Raw genomic sequence first — 21,874 nt, forward strand, 5'->3', positions numbered from 1 at the left:
TGGTATCATTTTTCCAAGTGTCTTGGGGGCGAAGCCAGGAAGGGACAGGCCCAAGAGGGACAGCACAGAGCCTTGGACAGGTGACTGGAAGCTCAGCTGCACAGGCACGAAGGTGAAGCACCGTGAAGGTGGCCACCAAGAAGGGGGTGTGAGGAAGGACCCGCTCCCTCCTGCCATGAAGCAGCTCTCCCTGTGCCCTGTGGCTGATGCCTGGCATTCCTCCAGTAGAGCCTGGTCTTGGAGCTCAGACACTGCATTTGGTTAACATGAAAATAAATTGTCAGTGTTAGCACTTCTCCATTGTGGACACCGTTGACAAAGGGATGGCTGCTTTGATGGGAGGGAGGATGGCACTCTTCGACTCAGACCATATCTGAAATACTGCAAGCTGTTCCAGGAACGGCTCTTTAAGTGAAGCATAGATTAATGAGTGTATTCCAAAGATACTGACCAGGAAGGTGAGGAGACTGAAATCATACTATAGAAGGGAAAAGGAAATGCAGACAATGGGAAGGATAGAATAGATGTGTGGACCCAGGAAACAGAAATAAGGACAAAAGGAAGAGGGTTCAGGAAGAAAGAATTCTGCCCAAGAGACAGCAAATCTTTCTAACAATGAGAGCTTTCTACTTCCTCTTGGTAGTGAGTTCCCTGACACGGGAGGCATTCAAGTACAGACTCTACTTCATGAGAACACATTTGTAAGAATCCAAACATCTGATTAGAGCTCTGGTCTAGAGGACCTTTATTATTCCTTTTGGCCCCAGGATTGTAGGATCTAGATTCTGCTTCCCTATCAAGGGAACCAGGAGTAAGGCCAGGGCTCCAAGGAACAGAGGAGGCCCTCAGACGTTACAAGAAAACAAGAGAGTAGGAGTATGGGGCAGTGAATGCGGAGAGAAAAGGCCACCATAGGACAAGTCCAGCAACTCTCAAGTGCACTCATCCCCTGGTCTTCTCTCCTGGCTCAATCTCATTACAGTAGATTCTCATTATTTGCAGTGATTACGCTCACAAAGTTGCCACAAATACCGAATTAGGGGACGCCGAGCCACTGCTCCGAGGGGAGATGCTGGGTTACGTTCCTAGGAGCCTCTGTTAAAACATTTTCCTCCACCAGTCACCACACAAGCTCGTTTGATGTGCGTTTCTGCTTCCTGACACTGTACGTAATACAGACGGTCGACTCCTTCACCTTGAACGACAGACGGTACGTGATTCACGCCCGAATACGCTTGCGCAGCACCTGCCTTTTGTCCGGGAGGCACGTCACGGCTTTCTGGTGCTTATGTCCACCTGATAGAAACTTAGCACTCAGCTGGGGGGGGCATCTTCAACAGCAAAGCCCCCAGGAACACACACACCGGCGTGAAAGGCATGGCAGCAAGCAGGGCGCAAACAGGACACGTGTTTATGGTACAAGGGCTGAAAGCAGATAGACAGACAGACACTGCCTGTCCGCTGACTCAGCTTGCTCCCTCTTCTCTCCCTGTCCGGAGAAGCGCCACGAGCACTGTTTCTGGGGCACAGGTAGATTTTAGGGGGTGGACGGGTTTGCAAAAACAGAATCCACCAATAATGAGGAGTCAGCAACACTCTGTGTGCCCTCGAGGGTCTGGCTCTTGCCAGGATGGTTCCAGACCTCCATCCCGAATCCCCGACCTCTGGGATATGAAGTGGCGTGTGGCCCGGCCCTCACCGTTCCTGCTGCCAGAGAAAACACACCCACAGCGGCTATTTTCAGGGACTCTAGCGACAGATAAATACTGTCCAGGGCAGGAGCGGAGCTCAGCACCTGCAGGCAGCTCTGATGAAAAACTCCACCCCCCAGAGACACGCTCGGGGGACTTCAGTCTCTCCCACTAGCTCGGGGCTTCCGAAGGGCAATCTCCCAACACTGGGCAGCGAGGGTGCCCAGACTATGTTCCCTTCTTAGGTTTTTGTTTCTCTTCTTGGACCAAAGTACTTCAGGAGTTGAATAATTTCCTTTACCTACATCACTCCCTCCTTTCCACTGGTGTGGTCAACAGTCTCACAGACTCGCTTCCGAACCTCTGCGGGGGCATGACCAAAGTTGGTCTGGCTCGCGCTGGCACGGGCCAAGTGCACGGCAGAGCTTGTAAATAGGAAACCCCAGCTGCACGTCCCTCCCCGACCTCCCAGAAGGTAGAAGGGATTTCAAATTAGCTGCTGAGGAGCGAATTTATCAGAGAGCTCAGGCAAGCTTGAGATTTTTCATCTTCCAAGGAAATTACTGCCAACGAACACGCCACAGCCAGGGCATGGAGAGCGCCCCGCTTCATCGTTAAACTCGCCAGGTGGAGAAGTGTCTTGGGAAAGAAGTTGTACTAATAACACACAACTTTGAGCTCTGAGCGGCAGATGCCAATTGAGCTAATGGTTCTAATGAAGTGTCTGGGCCTGAAGGAGGTTGGTTGCTCCGTCTTTCAAGAGGCTGAGCTCCCAGGGAAGGGCTAAGAACGGCCCATCACTGCCCCTGCCAGGATGCGGGCTCATGAGGAGGTAGCGTGTGGCTGGGCCTCCTTGTGCTCTGGGCAGATGGGGAGTTTCTGGTTTGGGGGTGTCAGCAGCTCCTGTCGGAGCAGTGCCATGTCATGTAGGCCCCAGATGTTCTGTAGACTCTCCCAGGAAGAGAGCCATGACTTCTGGGTCTTGTCCTTGCCCCACCCAGAGCCACTGCCACGTGCCGCATTAAGGAGCAGATGAAGCACAGAGGTTAGGGATGGAGAAGGAAAGAAGTAGGGGAGGGGAAGGCCATGGGGAGCCCCTCCTGCAGCAGGGAGGGGCTGGATGGCAGAACTCAGTTCCCTCAAGCACAGGCTGGCCTTTGCAGCATTCCTGCAGGGTCCTGGACTTGGTGATGTAAGCACAAGGCTCAGCCCCGCTTTGTCCTTCTCTCTGCCCTGAACCAGGCTACGAGCAAGACTCCAGGAACACTGCATACAAAGACAGAGAAATATATACACAGACGTCTCCAGGAGAGAGAGGACAGGACTCGATTCTGCACAGTATTCCAGAATCCGCCAAGCACATCTACAAACAGCCTTTCGTTTTGTTCTCACAACAATTTTATAAAGTCCATAAAGCAGATATCATCAGGACCATCAGCCCTATAGGAATAGAATGCTAGGGTCCCTGCACACGGCTCCCCCTCACCTCCCTGGGCTCCCCCCGCCGCCTGGCCTGCCTGCCCTCAACTGCCCACACCTCTGGTCTGTGGTGTGCCCACCTCTCAGCAGAGCTGATGACGCGGGCGGCTTCATGAGACCAAATTAGCAGCTTAGCCTCTTCCAGCTCTCCCAGGCATGAGCTGGCTGAAGAGGCACGGAGAAGAGTCACTCCGTACTGGCAAGCTTCCCCAGGCTGGGCTCAGGCAGGATGCGTGATGGGGCATATTACAAGAAATATATTTAAAATGCAGCACTTTGCAACCCCACTCCTCTGCCCAAGAGCAGCCCCCCGTTTGAAAATTTAAGTAGCTCGAATTTGTTTGCCGGCTGATGTGTGAATAAGCTTCTGCAGTCAGTGAATTTCCCATCAAAGCTGATAAGCAGGAAGTGCCAGTGCTTTGGGAGAAAGAACCAGATGCCTGTGGGCTGGGGAGACAGGAGGAGAGAGGGTCCTTCGGGTCACACCCTTCCGAAGCCAGCTCCTCTGCCCCTTGGCTGTCTGTCATCTGGGGCTGGCCAGGAAAGCCAGATGCCCTCCCAGGAAGAGGGACGGAAGAGCCTCTGGGGGAAGGAAAAGACGTGTATGGTGATTTGAGGGGCCTCTCACCTCACAGCTTCAAATTCCAGTTGTCAACGGAGAGGCGTGTCATAGGAACTCTCAGAACAAACTGGGGAACAGAAGCTTTAAAGATGACAAACTCCTAGGTCCCCAGGGCTCTGGCGTCCCTGCTGGACGTGAGCTCCTTGGAGCTGGAATGGCACGTCCAGCGTGCTCCCTGCACCTCCCATGGCCCAGCACCCGGCTCTGCACACACACCAGTCCCTCATTCGCTGGTGCATCCCCTTCTCCAGGCCTGTGCTGAGCCCCACTCTCAGCAGGGCAGGACTGGTCTGCACTCAAGGATAAGGGTCAGAGAACCCACAGTAGAGGTGGAGTGTCTGAGCCACATGGCAACCAGAGGAGGCTCAGAGGGGCCTTCCCACTCACTGGGGAGCTCCATTTCACTCTGGGAGCAAATGGAGCCACCGGGGGGTCTCAAGCCCCAGGATGACACATGGCCATCCACATCTTCCAGAGGGAGAGCTGGACCTGATGACCCTTCGTGGCTCCTCCGGCTGTATGAATTTATGACGTTCTAGGAGACATGAGCTATGTCAAACCTCATGCCAATTCCCCTTCTCCCGGCTCCTTAATTAAAGGGAAGACGCAAGTGACTTCTCAGTAACCTTCAAAGCAGCCCCCATCCTCTCCCGGAGAACTGCCAGCCCAGAATTTCCTCATCAAAGGCGAAGTGCTCGCTGGCTTGCTGGCTCATGGGGAATGGCCCGCCGAGCAGCCTCCCCAGCCGGCCCACTCGCGTCAGTTCTGTCCCCCAGCCAGGGAGCTGGCACTCGAGGCTGCTGATTTCCAGCAATCAAACCCCCGCTCCAGCACTCCGAGCCCGGCTCCGCAAAGGCAGCTTCAAAGAATCTGCATATTTATGGTAAACTCCTTTCTCAAATTGAAAATGTATTAGACAGTAGCAATCAGGACACTCTCAGAGCAGCTCCCCCCGGCAACCTGTCTGAGCCTTAATGGCTGTTCTCGTTAGCACAGGTGGGACAGGTGCTGTCACCGAGGCCCCTGATGGGAGGGGCTGGGCAAAAGGGCACAGAGGCCGGGCAGGGCAGAGCCTCTCCATGGAGGGGAGACCCCCTCCTCATTGCTCCCCCAAAGCTACCTGCAGGCAATGGTAGTGCAGACTCATTTGACAGAGTCTTTCTAGGGTTTTCTGTTGTTCTATGTTTGTTTGCCTTTAAAGTGGGGCAAAGGGTCTGGGGGTGGGGACAGGAGGGGGTCCTACCAGCGGGTCTGTTAAGATTGCCATCAAAGCAACAGAAGATGTTTCCGGTGTCCCCGGTCGCAGAGAGCCGTGGCAAGAAATGTAGCTGGCTGCCTTCACACGACACGGGGGTGTTGCGAAAGCAAAAGCTCTGCCACCACACACACGGCATGATCCCAGACTTCCCCGCAAAGGGGGCAGGCATGCCTGGGTGTGGGCTTGTCAAGGAAGGTGGCAGGAGAGGAAATTCAAGAGAGGCAGCCTGTCCTCGCAGCAACTGGTGGGACCGGCAGGAGCTCAGGAAGTTGGAGCTGGATTCCCTGAACCTTCTGGAGGACATGGGACCCCTGAGTTCTTGGTTGGCGAGGGTGACTCACAAAAGCCATCTGGCTCATCCCCCTGCCTCGTTAGAGCGACACTCAAGTCACTCCAGAGAACCAGCCCCTTGAAAAGCTGAGTTTATATCAGCTTTGGAAAACGAAACATGGCCATCAGTTCTCAAGGCTTTTTCCTCGCCCACTCTTGGCCAGATCTGCATATCTCTCCATCTCCATAGGAACAGACTTAAGTACATAAGTGGTCTAAGGAAGGGGTGGCTCAGGGATGGTTTCTATGAAAAGTTCATGTGAAAATAACCCTGTGTGTTTTTGAGGGGGAGGGGGCAAGTGGAACTATTAATTGACCCCAAGGTCCAGAGTTCTGAAAGATTCGAAGGCTAATTCCAGGAAGCAAGCTAATGCGGGGAAATTCAGTGTTTGTGAGGTAGTGCTCTTAGCTCTATCCCATTTCACCCCATCCGGAGTGTGGTTCTCAATTTGGGCTCCATGCTTTAAAAGAGACCTTAACAAACCCAAAAGCATCAGTGGTGCGAGATTTGGAGGCCATATTGCATTGGGAACCGCTATGGGCTGCTGTTTGCCGAAGGAAAGATATCAGAGGGTCACTATGCATCCGGAGCGTGGTCCTCAATTTGGGCTCCATGCTTTAAAAGAGACCTTAACAGGGGCGCCTGGGTGGCACAGCGGTTAAGCGTCTGCCTTCGGCTCAGGGCGTGATCCCGGCGTTATGGGATCGAGCCTCACATCAGGCTCCTCTGCCATGAGCCTGCTTCTTCCTCTCCCACTCCCCCTGCTTGTGTTCCCTCTCTCGCTGGCTGTCTCTATCTCTGTCGAATAAATAAATAAAATCTTAAAAAAAAAAAAATAAATAAAAGAGACCTTAACAAACCCAAAAGCATCAGTGGTGCGAGATTTGGAGGCCATATTGCATTGGGAACCGCTATGGGCTGCTGTTTGCCGAAGGAAAGATATCAGAGGGTCACTATGGTAATTGTTGACTGTGATTTTTGTCTTTCCCCAAAGATTATGAGCTCTTGAAGGGACCATGACTCATGTATCTTGCATTCCCAGCCCTGGACACAGAGAAGGTACTCAAACAGTGCTATGCTAAATTTCAGGAAGAAGTGAATGAATGAAGAGAAATCAAACTATTCTCAAATATTTGAAGAGTTGTAAAAAACACAAAGTGGGCCATTCCAGCTGTTTCAGAGGGTAGAATTAGGAGGCAGATTTTGACCCTCTGCCTGGAAGACCTGGGAATGCGTCCATTGGGAGGCAGTGAACTCCCCAGCCCAGGGCAGGCTCAAGGAGAGGCTGGGTGGCTGCTTCTCTCAGGGACACTATGGAAAATATTCTTGCATTGGGATGGAAGATTAGACTAGAGGCCTCGCAGGTCTCCCCCAACACATTCTGGGGCCAAGCTGCAGAGCAGAAAGACCACAGACTTTGAAGATAGCCCAACCTGGACTCAGTTAAGTCTGGAATTTACTAGCTGTGTGGATGTGGACACATTACTTTCTCTCTGCCTCAGTTTCTTTACCTGCAAGATGAGGAGGGTAGCCTTTATGTATGGCTGATACGAGGTGAGAAGTTTTAAATATCTCTGTACACCACTCAGCATGGGGCATCACGGAGGAGAGCTATTACCATTATGCTAGTAAAGCCAGCATTCTACCTAAGCACAGGCAAGCAGAAGAGAGTGCCATGCAAATCTAGTTTCATTAATCCTTGGGTTTAACAAGGCCAAACGTTGAGGGGTTGCCTTCTTCACACAGAGGAAGAGGACTGATTTTCTTCCCCCATTGTGATGCACAGTCATCCGACAGGAAAGGTGAGATTGCGTCTTTAGCTAGGGATGCCAAGCCCCAAGCTCAGCCTTCCTTCTCCCAAAGGCTTAATTAGAGCCTGTGAAGCCATTTCTGATCCTCAGATGAAAGGTGTGCTCATACTATTACAGCCCTCACGAAGTCACTGGGGGCTACTCAGAATCTCTGATCTTTGGACTAAGTTAAATGAAGGAAATTAAGGGCCCTCTAATGCTGTGCTTTTTTCTCTTTTTCCCCTTGTCTCTTTCAAATCTGATTTATCCCAAACGAAGAAGGGAGATTATACTATTCTAATGCAATCCAGGACATCTTCTGGGAAATGAAAAGGGAGAATATGGGGAACCCAGAAGCAATACCATTGACTTCCAGCTCATAAATAAGCAATTGGGAGATGGTCCTGGTTCAGAAATGTCACTTACGGGACACCCGAGGGAACATTTCTCCCCAGACAGTCTCCAGTGGGAGCTCCACAGAATTCCAAGATGGAAAACCGTCTCTGAACAGAATCAAAACAATAATTTTTTTTAAATGGTAAAAAATTACCCCGAATTCTGAAAGACTATTTTTAAAATGGTAATAATCCCTTAATCAGCCACCAGCAGGGAATATGGCATTTGGTTCAGACATTTTACCAATTACAACCCACTGGGTCCCTGTGTGGTGCTTTCTAAATAATCAAAACCAGCTCTTAATAGCCACTTGCCCAGACGGGAAGAGAAAGAACAAAACCAAGTCCAAATGAGAAGACACCATGACTAAAGAAAGCCCAGCCCAGCAGGTCACTGGGAGCAGGTGACAGCAAAGTAACAGACCTGGGTAAAGTGTTTTGATTTGGGAGCTTAGGGATTCCAGGAAAGTGAGCAAAAGCCAAGAGCGGGAGGTCCAAGAGCATGGGCTTTGGAGTTGGACAAGCCTGAGCGTGAATTTTAGCTCTGCCTGAAGTCCTAATAGTGAACTTGGACCAAGTTCCTTATCTTCCTTGAGTGTCAGTTTCTTTATTTGTGACATGGGAGTTTATCCACCTTCAAGGTCAGTCCCCCAGGTCAGAGGGATCTGTGCGAAGTGCCCATGCGGTGTCTGATTCACAAGAGGTACACAAGAGATGTTATTTCCCCTGTCCTGGTCACTCCACCTTCCCCTGCCAGCACCACCTTGGATGGCATTGGAAGAATGTTCGAGCAGAGATACTGACTTTTCTCCCACCCTGGAAAAGAAGCCCAATAATCACTCCCCAAACCATTTCTTCATCCTGTAACAATCAGGGGAAGGACACCTAATAAGAGGCAAAGATTGGGCTGGTGATTGAGATGGGACCTGGGGACCAGAGCTGCAAAGCTATGTCTTTGCCCATGATACATCTTGCACAGTATTCACTGGTATTCACAGAGCCTGCGTGAGACAGGAAAGAAGCAGGACGGTCACCAGATCTGTTGAAGAAAAATGGGTAATAAAGAGGATTATCGCAATCCACTTTATAAATCCAATCAAGAATGTGTGTCCCTGGAGAAAAAGGAACGTTCTTGCACTGTTGGTGGGAATGCAAACTGGTGTACCCACTCCGGAAAACAGTATGGAGTTTTCTCAAAAAGTTAAAAATAGAACTACCCTACGATTCAATTATCACACTACAGAGTGTTTACCCAAAGGATAGAAAAACATTAGTTCAGAGGGATACATGCACCCTGATGTTTACAGCAGCATTATTTACAATAGCCAACTTATGGAAGCAGCCCAAGTGTCCATCCACTGACGAATGGATAAAGAAGATGTGGGATATATATACAATGGAATATTATCCAGCCATAAAAAAGAATGAAAGCTTGCCATTTGCAATAACAGGATGGATCTAGAGAGTATTACACCAAGTGAAATCAGTCAGAGAATGACAAATACCATATGATTTCCTGCATATGTGGAATTTAAGAAACAAAACAAACAAAGGGGGAAAAAAAGGGACAGAAGGCAAATCAAGAAACAGACTCTTAACTACAAAGAACAAACTGATGGTTCCCAAAGGGGACTGGGGTGGGGGAGGGATGAAATAGGTGATGGGGATTCTGGAGGGCACTTGTGATGAGCACCAGGTGATGTATGGAAGTGTTGAATCCTATATTGTACAGTTGAAACTAATATTATACTGTATGTTAACCAAATGGTATTAAAATAAGAACTTAGAAAAACGTGTGTCCCTTAGGGGAGCTGAAGGTCAAAAACACCATCCTCTTTCATGGACTCCTTGGCTCAAAAAGATGGGCGTGGGCTGCAGGGAGGTCAACAGGAAATTCTATGCACAGAGGGCGCTATTTGTCAAAACATAGCCTGTGCCCCCCCACCCCCACCCCCGGCACTGTCATCATCTATCTGGGCGCTAGCCAAGAATATGCACATTCCTGGAAGGCACCCTGTTTTGCTGACTCAGAATTTATAGCTGCGGGGGGCACCTGGGTGGTGTAGTCGTTAAGTGTCTGCCTTCAGCTCAGGGCGTGATCCCGGCGTTCTGGGATCGAGCCCCACATCAGGCTCCTCCGCTATGAGCCTGCTTCTTCCTCTCCCACTCCCCCTGCTTGTGCTCCCTCTCTCGCTGGCTGTCTCTCTCTGTCAAGTAAATCAATAAAAATCTTCAAAAAAAAAATTTATAGCTGTGGGGCCTGGGAAGGTACAATGACAGCAAGCACGATGGGTCGTCCCTGTGCACATCTAGGTTTGAGACGCCCTCCACACACCAACCATGTGTGTAGCCAAAGAAGGACCAGTAGCTGCTGTTTAGGACGCCCCAGAGCAGAATCCCCCGCTGGGCTGGGCTGAGCTGGGGGCTGGAGGCTGGCGATGCTGTTTCTTAACAACCCAGGCCATCCTGCAAGTGGGCAGCTGGGAAAAGCCAGGCTGAGCAGTGGCTGCTGGAAAAGCAGAGTTAAGGGGAAGGGCTACTTTGAGCCTCATCAGCTGTCATTCAAGCTGAGGGTGGGGTCAGGGCCTCTACCCAACTCTGCCACCGCAGGTGTTGCTTGATGGAAGGGGGCTCTTTCCAGGGAGTGCTCCGAAAGCAGGCCTGAGGTCCAACGGGGAGGTATTCAGAGCCCGGGACTGGGCCTTCTCTGGAGTACGTCTGGGGCTCAGCACAAGCATTACATTCTCCTACCTACGGCTTCCCCACCACGATTATCCCCATGCACTTCATTTCCTTACCCCTTTTTATTTTTTCCTGTAGCACTTATCACCACTGACACTATATTATATATGGACTTGTTTGCCTATTGTTTGTCCCACACTACAATATAGGCCCCAGGAAAGCAGACACTTTGCCCATTTTTTTAAAACCCGTGCTTAGAAAAAGTCAGGAACATAGTAGGCACAACAGGTATTTTTTGAACACATGAATGAACGTTCTTCACTTCCCAGCCCCTGGGCATACTGGGGCTCACAGAAGTCTGCCGGGCAATTTCCCTGCAGGCTGGCAGCTTCATTGGTTCAGGCAATTAGGAGCCCGAGGGCATGATCTGGGCTTCGTAACCCCCAAACTGCACTTATTATTTTCCTAGTCACTAGACTGTGAGCTATTTCAGGGCAGGGACTGTGCCTTCTGCAGCCTGGTTTCCTCCGTGCCCAGCACAGCACCTGACAGAAGGAAGCAGTGCAATTTCTAGATCAAAGAGTGGAAATGTAATAGCTACTAGGAAAAATTGTATAGGAAAAATGTAGGCATGCTGACCCTCTAGGGTCAAATCCACACTCGTCAGGACTTGCTTCTTCTGCATAAATGTTTAGCTGGGGAAGCCAGAACCCACACTCATACCGAGCACGTGTTCTTCTGTGGGTTAGATAAATGAGATGACCATTCGGTGACACCCTAGCCCAGCTGCCATTACTAACTGCTCAAGACCAGGTCCGGCCACCTCCATGAGCATTTGTTTCCTCACTTAGAAAACAGGGATTAATCAAAAGTACTTATCACTGACTACCAACTAAGATGAACAAACCCTAACTAAGATGAAACAAATAACCTCAATAGTCCTATTACTCTTTCAGAAATTGAATCTGTAATTTAAAGGTTCCCGAAAAAGAAATCTCCAGGCCCAGATGGCTTCCTTGGAGTGTTTCACCAAACATTTAGAGAAGAATTAACAGCAGTTGTATACAACTTTTTCAGAACACAGAAGAGAGAGGAACACTTCCCAATTCATTTTGTGAAGCTGGTATTACCCTGGTACCTAAGGCAGACAAAGGGATTAAAAAAAATTAAGCAAAAACCCCTCCCAGCCCACGGCAGACCAGTAATCACTCAGAACATAGATGCTCAATCCTCGACAAGATATTAGCACACCAAATCCAACGATGCTTAAAAATGATACACTCTGTCCACGGCGGATTTATTCCAGGTGTGTGAGGCTGGTTAAACGTTTGAAAATTAACTAATGTAACCCGCCATATGATGGAGGTAAAGAAGAAAAAGAATATGATTCTATCTGTTGACCCAGACAAAGCACTTGACAAAATTTAACACCCATTTCATGGCAAAAATTCTCAGGAAGTTAGAAAGAGAAAGCAACGCCCTCAACTGGATAAAGAACATCTTCAAAACACCGACGGCCAGCAGCACGTGGTAAAAGGCTGACAGCGCTCCCCCTAGGATCAGAGACAACTTCTCAGTGTTGGACGTTGACGTTCTAGCCACTGAACCAGGCAAGAAAAGGAAATAGATGGTATCCAGGTTGGAAAGGGAGAAATAAAGACTGTCTCTATGCGCAGGTGACAGTTAAAATAAAAATAAATTGAAAGCACCTAGTCTGTAAGGTTAAATGAGAAAACATGTATGACACAGCCAACATGGTCTATGGCCAGAGGTAAGAGCTTAAGAAATGCCAAGCTGCTCTGTGATGATGATGATGACGACGATGGTGGTGATGATGATGATGGAGGAGGAGAAGGAAGAGGAAGAGGATGAGAATCTGAATAATCCCCGGGAAAGGTGACTGTAAGCCCCTTCGGAGGCACATTCCCTTGCTCAGCTACTCTGACAGCCGGAAGCCCTCCAATGAGTCCGCTTCCTCCTGTAATTAGCACATCAGTTCCTACTTCTCCGGATTTTCTAAGGCTGGAGAGGGCTAGCCGAAGAATAGGGGGTTGATTATCCAGGCGACGGGGAGGTTGGGAGACCTTCAGGGAGGCACCTGGAGTGGCTGTCAGAATCCCCGTCTCCGCTGACTCAAGAGCACCAGGGAGAGGGAGAACGAGTTCGTAGAGGAGAAAGGGGAGAGGTGTGGGGGGTTGCAAAGGAGCTTCAGAGGACGGAGCCATCCTGAGCTGATGGGAGAAGATGGGTAGCAGACAGGAGAGGAGGGCTGTGACTGGCATGGGGTGGGTATGGGGTGGTCAGGAAAGAGCCAGCCGGAGGGAGCGTGGCCGTCCACTCCAACGCCGAAGGGACCCAGTTGGTTCCTCCCCCGCACACTCTCTGGAGTCCAACACTGATTCCAGGGTTAGGGTGAAATTCAGAGAATAGAGTAATCCAAAACAGTGGGCATGGCCCGGGAATTCCTTCTGTATGTGATATGCTCTTGCCCCCCTGCCCCCACAGAGCATGGTGGCCTCCCTCTCAGTATTCTGCTGGGGCTGCAGTCCCTGACCCACACTAGCTGATTCGGTAGCAGGAAACGGGGGAGGCCAGTGCACGCCGGGAGCCCTGCTCAGGAGGCAGCCTGTAGCTACCGGGGATAACTGAGAGCAGGACCCATTCTGCGTGCCAAGGAGAAATGGGATGGGAGCGCTGGGGACACAGAAAGGAACAATGAGGAAGGATGTGCCGTCGGACTTACCTGCCGAAAACCATTCCTGGTGAACTGTAAGATTTTCAAGGCATAGTTGGACCTCTGGCCTTTGCTGTTGAATTCAATGTGGCCGGTGAGACCTTCCAATTCTACCTGTCCAAGAGAGAGTGAGTTACAGCACCAAAGAGGCCCATGTGCCACTTGGCTCCAAGCACTCCACACAAGGGCTATTTAAGGATGCCCAAGAGGAAGCCGGCCATCCAAGTCCATTCTCCTGCCTGCCTCTCAGCCACAGGATCTCGTGACTACAAATGCGATGTTTCTGGAATGAATTCAGACTCAGCTGGAGCTGGAGGAGGAGAAGGATGCCCCACACCCAATGACCGTGCAGCTGCTGTATAAAGCAACACAATGCCAAGATGGCAGCCCGGACTCACATCCTCCCGTGTCCCTTCTCCAGGCCACTGGCTGTTAATAGAATCTATCCTCTTTGGGCAGCTGCTCACCCACCATCGGGTCTGCAGGAAGTCAGGAAGACCTGACTCTAAATGCAAACCCTAAGCTACTCTGCGCCAGGCGTCTCTGATAGGAGATGTCTTCTTCGTGGGCTAGAGATCCATGTCCGTCCCATCAGAGGAGACACGGCTGGAGACATGGCTGGGAAAGCCAGCTCCAAACCGTGCTCGGTGGGGCGTTAGGGATCAGGGAACAACTGTGACTCACAGTGTGCGAATGGGGTCAGCGCAGATGGCTGTTTTAGCTGGGACTGTGACGTCCTGAGGAGGCCTGGAGGTGCAGGGCCTCGCACAGAGCGTCCCCCACCCCCCGCCTGCGGGGCCCCAGACGCCCCTCACCATGCGTAGGTAGTTCATGAGGCTGGTGCCGTGCTGCCAGATCTGGGCCGAGCCGCAGGACAGAGGCTTCACGCCGATCTCCTGGCTCCGGTTGAGCTCCTGCACCGCGGTGACCACAGCATAGACGGCGTCAAACAGCAGGGCCGAGGACAGCTGGGAGGGGGCGGACGGTGGGTGGGAGGGCAGTGGCAGGAGGCCCAGGGAGAAGGAGGGATGGGTGTGAAGGGGTAGGGGAAGGGAAGGGAAAGGAGGAAGAAAAGAAGGGAGGAGGACGAGAGAAAGAGAGACAAAGAAGAAATAAGGGCACTTCTTTGTTGCCCGGGGCCCACCGCCTGGCTCTGGGCCAGCTCCGCTTCCCCTAAGGGTCCGGGTGCTTGCCCGGGGCAGACAGTGGTGGCGAAGGCTTCTCTGGCATGGGACCATCCAGCTGTGCCTTTGAGCCCCAAGTGATTTCAAGGATAGCCTTTTCTCTCTGCTCCAGGGAGGTGCAACTCCCATTGCTGTCAGGAATCCCCAAGGAGGGGATGGGGCTGCCTATCTCAGGAAGAGGGAAGGAACCTGGATGCTACCTTCAGATGTGCCCAGTGTGCAATGCTCAGCCGAAGGTCACTTACTCTAGAAGTCCCCAGGATAGCACGTCTTCCTGGATATAGCTACCATCAGTCGGCTACTTTGTGCCACCCAGTGTGATGGGTACTTAGAGAGCACATGGTAAACGCAAAGCCCGAAAATGAGCAAGACCCTATTCCCGCAATAGATTACAGTGGAAAGGAGAGGTGTCTGGGGAGACAGGACCCAAATAAGGGTAACGTGAAACTGGGTGAGGTTGGTGGGGCCCAAAGAGGAAGGTCTTGTTGGGTGATCAAGAAAACATTTCTTGGGGCGCCTGGGTGGCTCAGTCATTAAGCATCTGCCTTCGGCTCAGGTCATGATCCAGCATTCTGGAATTGAACCCCGCCTCGGGCTCCCTGCTCAGCGGGAAGCCTGTTTCTCCCTCTCCCACTCCCCCTACTTGTGTTCCCTCTCTTGCTGCCTCTCTGTCAAATAAATAAGTAAAAAATCTTAAAAAAAAAAAAAAAAGAAGAAGAAGAACAAGAACAAGAAAACATTTCTTGGAGGACACAGCGTTGGAACCGAGCACTAAGGATTTTGGTAGAAACATCACTGGATCCGGGAGGGGGAGCAGCCAGGGAAGGGGAAAAGGCACCCCAGAGTGGAACTGTGGGGTGGAAAGTGTGGGGCACACTTGGGGGTGCATAGGAGGGGAAGAAGCAACAAACCGGCGATGTAGGCAGGGATCATTCTGCAGAGGGAGTCCGCCCAGGTGTAGTTCGTGCACGTTTTCATCGCCCTAGGCAACTGCAAGCTCTCAGGCAGGAACGTGCAGGGCCACCACCTCTACATCCCGCACAGCATCTAGCACTGGGACTTGAGATGTGGTAGGCCCCCCAAGACATAGTTCTAGAACTGAATTAAATTTGGGGTGAAATCTGCCCACCGAGGCTCAGCCAGAGCACCACCCAATGAGCTAACCTGGTGTCTGCAGCTTCGGGGGGGGGGAGCAGAAAAACAGAAGCTGCCTGCCCTTGAGGAGTGTGCCGTCTAAGGAGGCAATGACACTGGGCCGTGTACATACAGTCCCTGGCAAGAAAAACCGACCGAGTGTAAATGACAATAGGGTCAAACCGTACAGGAGCCCTGAGGGGAGGCCCCGTGGGAGCAGTGATGTTGGGGTCTGTCACTTCTTAACACCTCCTCCTCCCTGGCCAGGCCCTGGGAGATCGACCCCTCCAAGGCTGGAGGCAGGGAGGCCATCTCGTGACCTCTGGGATTTTTTTCAAGCTCTTAAGACAGAGTGTAAGGAGACAGGAGGTGCCGGGGAAAGAGCTCGAAACCAGGAGGACTGAACCCACAGTCTGGATCCCAGCCCTCAACGCATGTGCTGAGTGATCCCGAGTAGACTGTGGAACCCTGGAGAGAACCACAGTTTCCTGTAAACGAGAGACTGCCTCCCTGGCTCGCAGGTCTGTAATGTGCTCTGCAAACTGCGCACCCCCTGCGTGCGGGCAGGTGTCAGCTCGGGAAGCAGGTGCTGACTGAATGAATGCTACGGGGAGTCGCAAGAACGGGGAGCTCAAGGCAGCAAACAGGCTGGGAAGAGTGACTTATTCCCTGTGCAGTTCAGCTCCTGTTAGGCAAGGAGTCCTGTGACAGCGACTGGGGGCGGGGAGGGGGACTGCCTTCGGATCATCTTTCTAAAAGGCAATTACAGGGGAGAACAGCCCAAGAGAGTTTCCCTGCCCCAATCCACGTTCACTTGCATTGCAAAACTGCCTAGCCCTCGTATTCCTTCTTCCTCCTTCTTCCCCTCTTTCTTCCTCTCTTGCTCCTTTTTTCTTCCTTCTACCTGCTTTTCTTTCTTCCCACATTAATTCAGCTCCTAGGACGTGGAAGTCCCGGAGACCTCAACGTCTCCCGTTCTCCTCCGAGATATCCAACAGGCAGGAGCCCCTGTGTCCCCTGCGCCTGTGTTGGGCCTTCACCCCTCTCAGCTCCATCACCTCTCCTTTCTGTCCCCTGGCCCCGAAGTGCCCTGGGGCCTAAAGACCAAGCAGGTAGGGGCACTAAACGGAGCAATCAGGACCAGTAGAAAGCTCTGCAGTAGGAATGAGCCGTGCTGACCAGCCACCTCCCTCGAGTTCCTCCCGCCCTTCCCCTCTGCAGCTCAGCTCCTTCTTCATTGATTCCAGGCTCACCTGCAAGGCACTCGATGCTTCTCAGCGAGCCTACAACTGTCCTTGTCCTTTGGACATAATTCATTTTCCCCTGCACATATGTGGCTCCTTTATTAATGGACCTCTCACATTTCCTTGCCAAAAGGACATATGGAAATGATCAATGCTACAGACTCTCCCTTTCCAGCTTAGACAAACATTGACCCAAGGAGAGGGGCGCTGGTTACAGCTACCGACATTGGCCCCTAGATCCTTCTGTTTGGCTATTTAAATGATACGGTAAACTAATTTCTGTCCCACCTTCTCCTTTGTCTCCTAGCTTGTCTGTCCATTCAGAGAGTCTCAAAATCTCGGCCTGTTAGACTGGAAAAGATCCTAGAAATTGAAGAGTCCAACTCTCTTCTTTTACCAAACACAAAACCGAGGCTCGAAGAATTCACCTCCTATCCAAAGTCACCAAGCAAGACAGAGGCAGGGCCAGGATTGGAGCCCCAGGACCCTTTCTCCAGTCTGGTTTCCTTCCGTGTCTGCAACATTGTCTTTTCATCCTCTCGAGAAGCCGGTGGTGAGTCATTACTCTGTCAGATTTATTCCCGTGCCTCTCTCTTGTCCTGGGTTTGCCCCCCGCTCCCCGCCCCGGTCTGACTGGTCGTTGTTCCTCACACTAGCCTCTCAGCGAAGAGCCACTTGGAAATGTTGTTAGAACAGGACAGGGCAGGACAGAGGGGCAGTAGGAGGGGACCATCCGTTGCCTACCTAGCACCCATTCTCCTCTTTTTCCTCCCCAGTAGAACCCCCATTTTGTTCAGGTATCCATCCCCCAAGCAGCCATGTGCTTCAGGCGTGGCTAATCCAGCCCCAGCTCTCAAGTGATCCTGAGTGGTCTATGAGTCCTCCCATCCCCCCACCAAAATGTGATTCGGGAACGGCCCAGCGGCCCAATTCTGACCAATGCAACATGAACAGAGACCAGGAGGAAAGGGTCACTTCTCAGAAAAGCTTCCCGTCTCTGAGAGATGCAGTCCTTCCTCCTTCTCTCAGCACTACCATGTCAGGACATGATGCCCGGGCCTGCGGCAGCCAGCCTGACTCCAGCCCAAGGGTGGACTCGACGTCAAGGGGGACAGAGAGGAATGGGAGGAAACTAGGTTTCCAAAGACATCAGTCCAGAGTCTGCCTTCCCTCTCAGCTTGCCGTGACATGAGGTGACATGTTTCCTTTTTCTGCATAAGGCAGTTTAATACACGGTTTCCACTGCTGGAGGCTAAATGCACCTTAAGCAGTACGAAGGCCTCAGGGACCCCCTTCCTCCCAGGGCATGACTGCCCCCGGCCCTCAGAGAGGCCCGGGCCTCCGCATCCCCCTGTAGAGGCCCTTCTTCTCAGGCGGCTGTGTGCCGGTCCCTGAGAGACCCCAGCGCCTGCAGACTGGCAGACGCAGCGCACCACGCCATTCCTCACACCCTCCCACCAGGCCCCAGGCTCCTTCCTGCCACATGCTTGTTGTTCCCACTCGTCTGGGATGCGGTTTTCTTGGCTGATGTTCTCTTATTAGCAAATGATCTGGATGCTGGGAGAGTGGTGCGTGCCTGTCTGCAGTGTTCCTTTGGCATCTCGCATTCTGGGACCTTCAAGATTCTTCCAGAGCTTCTAGGAATTACAGCCCAGAGAGGGATGCTGGGGGCAGGCGTGGGTGCAAGAGGGGCAGTGTCAAGTCTCCTCAAGGTCTTCTTTTCTATCTGCATATTGCCTTCAGAGAGGTGACACGGTGGCGGTCCCCAGGGCACTCTGGGCTTCACGGGTCCTCTCTGCAGCTCAGCCTGGGCCCCTCTGAGCTGAAACTTCCTAAGCGCCGAACACCATCCCTCCCCATTGGGTCTCCTCTGCGTCCTCCCTACATAACCAGACGGCCCCTCTTGCTGGCTCCTGGCAACACGCCCAGGGCCTCTCATCTGGCTCCTCCGACTGCCTCTCTGAGCCCTGCCGCCCATCCCGTGCTCCTCCCGCTTATCTGCCCCCACGTGCCAATCTCCTCCGATCAGCCGGTTTCACCTCTGCCGGGAGCCTGTGATCTCTGCCTCATCAACTGTTCAGCTCACTGCGGATCTCCGTCCCAAAGCAGCCTGCTGCTCTCTCTCCTACTTGTTTTCACCCTCTGCTTTTATTTACTAATTTAGCTCCGCAAGTACTTGGGATTGCAGTTGGGGGAAAGCAGCTCTGGGGCCAAAACAGCGCTCTGTCCATGTCTCTCGTCTGGGTGGAGAGTCCCCTCCATTCCTGCTCCTTCCCGGCTCCCACCCCATCCCATCGCCCTTCCCTTCACCACCCCCCTCTGTCTTTCTGTGGCTTCCGTGCCCCATCTGTGCGCATGCCTCTCTCGTCTTGTCTCCGCTTCCCCGTCCCTGATCTTCTAAATATTAAATCCCCTGAACGGCTCAATCCTTGTTTAAAATCCTCTCCTCTTTCTTGGCACCAAAATATTGCTTGGCAAGGGACTCTCGAGTCCCTTGTTTTTATATTTTCATTTGGTTCTTCATTGTTATTTTCTTTTGAGCTGTTTGTAAATTGTTTAGGGGAACGAAAGACTCTGTATAAATTAAGATGAATCAGTCTGACTCAGGGAACAGAGGCTGAGTTTCCGCCCCCTCCCCTGAAGGAAAAATAAGAATATCTTCCAAACACACACCTGTAACCGTCATCTCCCCGCCTCATAGCTCCCGCACCCAGATCACTGGATTCTCCTTCTCTTGGATGCCCATTTATCTCTGAACCTCTGTAGCTTAAACTCTGCTCCCCAAAATCAGACCAGGACAGGAGCCATTAAAATCTCATCGAATAGTCTGTACAATCTGGGTTTTATTCAATGAAATAAACACTTAATTACAAACATCTGTTTTAGCCTAAATTCTAATTACTTAACCTAGCCATCTGTAATTTTAACGATTTTCTACGATTTTTGTTCTTTGCAGTGTGATTAATGGGAACGGCATATGAAATAGCGGGTATGTGTCTCCATCCACAGCTCGCCCGTGTGCAGCTCGCATAGTGCCAGGCGGGAAGCAGGGGAGCGGCGTGATGTCAGCCACCTGGAGGTGCAGCCCCGGCCTGGGTGGCGGCACTCACCTCTCTCTCTCTCTCTCTCTCTCTCTCTCTCTCTTACTAACCCTTTAGCTCAGATGCTCCCTCTGTGTCCTCAGAGCAGCCCCCTTTCCAGCAGCACCCTGGAGCACAGTGGGGCACACACAATTTAAGAGGAAGAGAAACAGGACAGGAGAAATGCCAAGGGTGCAGAAGACAGATGGAGTGCAGGAGAGTAAGGGGAAAGGGAAGGGAGGGGGAAGAGAAAGGGGAGGGGGAGGGGAAGACAGGAAGGGAAGAGTCCAAGGAGAAGACAGGAGAAGGAAGAGAGACTGGACCTGAGACAGAAAGACAGAGCAGAGGGGAACGGGGCAGGGGAGGGGGGAGAGAAGAGGGCCCTGGAGGCAGGAGAGAGCAGGTCCCTGTGGAGGAACTGCCTGTGGAGGAGCTGCCTGCAGCCTTTTTAGAAAGCTGGATGGGGAGACAGACTGGCCTGGGCTTTCCTGGAATTGATTATTTCTCGCCTTCCAGCTCCCCAGCAAATGAAAGGGCTGGGCTGTTTGTGCTGGGAATTTCAACCCCCAAAGAGACAGGAAGAGGCACCGCTTTTCAAAAGGCAGTTGCTAAGTGAGAAGCCTTGAGAAGGATTTGTTGCTGTTTGAAGCTGTGAGCTTTCTTTCCATATTCTTCCAGGTGAGGAGTTTCTATAACACCTTCCCTTCCTCCTCGGAGGCTACAGAGACTCGGCTGCAAGGCTCTTGGCACCGAGAGGCAGTCTTGGGCTCTCATCTCCCTCTTCTGTGCCTCAGTTTCCCCATTTACCAAACAAGGGGTACGTGACCACTCTCAGCTGCTATTAGAATGCCGTGGGGAGGAAAAAAAGAGGTCGAGGTGGGATAATTTCGTGGGAAGCGCTCCAGTATTCCAGATGAAACAAACGCGATAAGCACTCCCGTCTCCTGAGCTAGAGAGAACACACGTCCCTGTTCTGCAGGCAAGAAAACAGCAGGGCTCGGCCCAGAGAAAGCTGACTGAGGCAGCATCACAGCCTGGCGCCCAGGACTGACTGTCCCCTCCCGGGGACCGGGGCTAGGTCTCAGGCTCACACTTAGTCTCCTCACACTGCCCCTCTGAAGTAGGCTTGTACTCTTATTCTCCACCCCCAACACGGAGGGAGGCTCCAGAGAACCCCCCACTCCCTGACTGCCTCCAACATTCTTGGGGAACACAGGATGCCGAGGCTTTGGGAGGTCAGAGACTGGATTGGGAAGGACAAAAATGAGGTCACGAGGGCTGCTTCCACGTGACCGGACATGGGGTCCCTGCTCCACCCAGGACGGCCTCACACCCTGCACAGCGTCCCGCACACTAAGCGAGCAGCAATGCGGTCTTTGCTTCCTCCTCCTCTGGGAAGCCTTCCCTGATCATTCCAGGCAGGACGAAGAGGCTTTACTCTGCTTCCACGGGGCAGGATCCCACTTGGAACCATTTTCCTAGAGGTGGGGACAGATCTTACTTCCCACATCATGAACCCCAGAAGGTAGAGGCTTTGGCTCTTCTTTACCGCGATGGGCTATGGGATGGGCCCCCATCCTTCACTCTACCCTGTACTCAGGCCTGTTGCCATGTGACTCCTTACTTTTCATCTCTAAAAGAGTAGAGTCTGCTTCCTCATTCCCTGACTTTGAATTTGTCTGGGTGCCTTTCTTTGGCCAACATGATTTGGCAGTCGCCGCGTGCCCGTTCTGGGAAGCTAGCACTAAAAGGTCTGGTGTGTTCTGACTTGCTTTGTCATCGTCCTGCCACCGCCACGAGAATACGCCAGGCTGGCCTGCCTGCTGGGCCAGGGGAGGGATGAGAGGCACGTGGAGCAGGAGCTGACCCCCAACTAGGTTAGGAATCTGTAGCTAATCCTCCCTCACCCCCCAGATGAGCTGATCTGATGTGCAAATGCACGAGCTGCACAAATGCTTAGTGTCACATGCTAGTGACGTTTGGGGATTGGTCGTTACCCAGCACTTACACAGCAAAAGCTACCCGATACACCTACTGCTGCCTAACCCAGTGGCTGCCATATAGCACGTTAAACAAGCTCATTCAATGAATACTTGTGATTTGAAGATCGAATTATATTCCCTTTTATCTTCACAAAAATCTCCCAAGGTGGTCAAGCAGAATCAGCCCAAAATGACCGATAAAAAATCTGAGACCCAGAAGAGTTACATAACTACTGAGGATCACGGAATGAGAACATGGCAAGGCTGG

General features: G+C 51.9%; 1 protein-coding gene across 1 annotated transcript in view; it reads right to left on the reverse strand.

The window, feature by feature from the left end:
• GRIK4 (glutamate ionotropic receptor kainate type subunit 4) overlaps window positions 1-21,874 on the reverse strand; it is a 197,302-nt gene that overhangs the window by 92,120 nt on the left and 83,308 nt on the right. Inside the window, exons 8-9 of the mRNA XM_040631118.1 lie at window positions 13,798-13,950; window positions 12,992-13,096 (exon numbers count right to left, since the gene is read on the reverse strand). Coding sequence (XP_040487052.1) covers window positions 12,992-13,096; window positions 13,798-13,950 — 258 coding nt within the window. The remainder of the gene's footprint in view (window positions 1-12,991; window positions 13,097-13,797; window positions 13,951-21,874) is intronic.

Source organism: Ursus maritimus, unplaced genomic scaffold, assembly GCF_017311325.1.
Source record: "Ursus maritimus isolate PB19 unplaced genomic scaffold, ASM1731132v1 scaffold_16, whole genome shotgun sequence".
NCBI classification, from domain to species: Eukaryota; Metazoa; Chordata; class Mammalia; order Carnivora; family Ursidae; genus Ursus; species Ursus maritimus.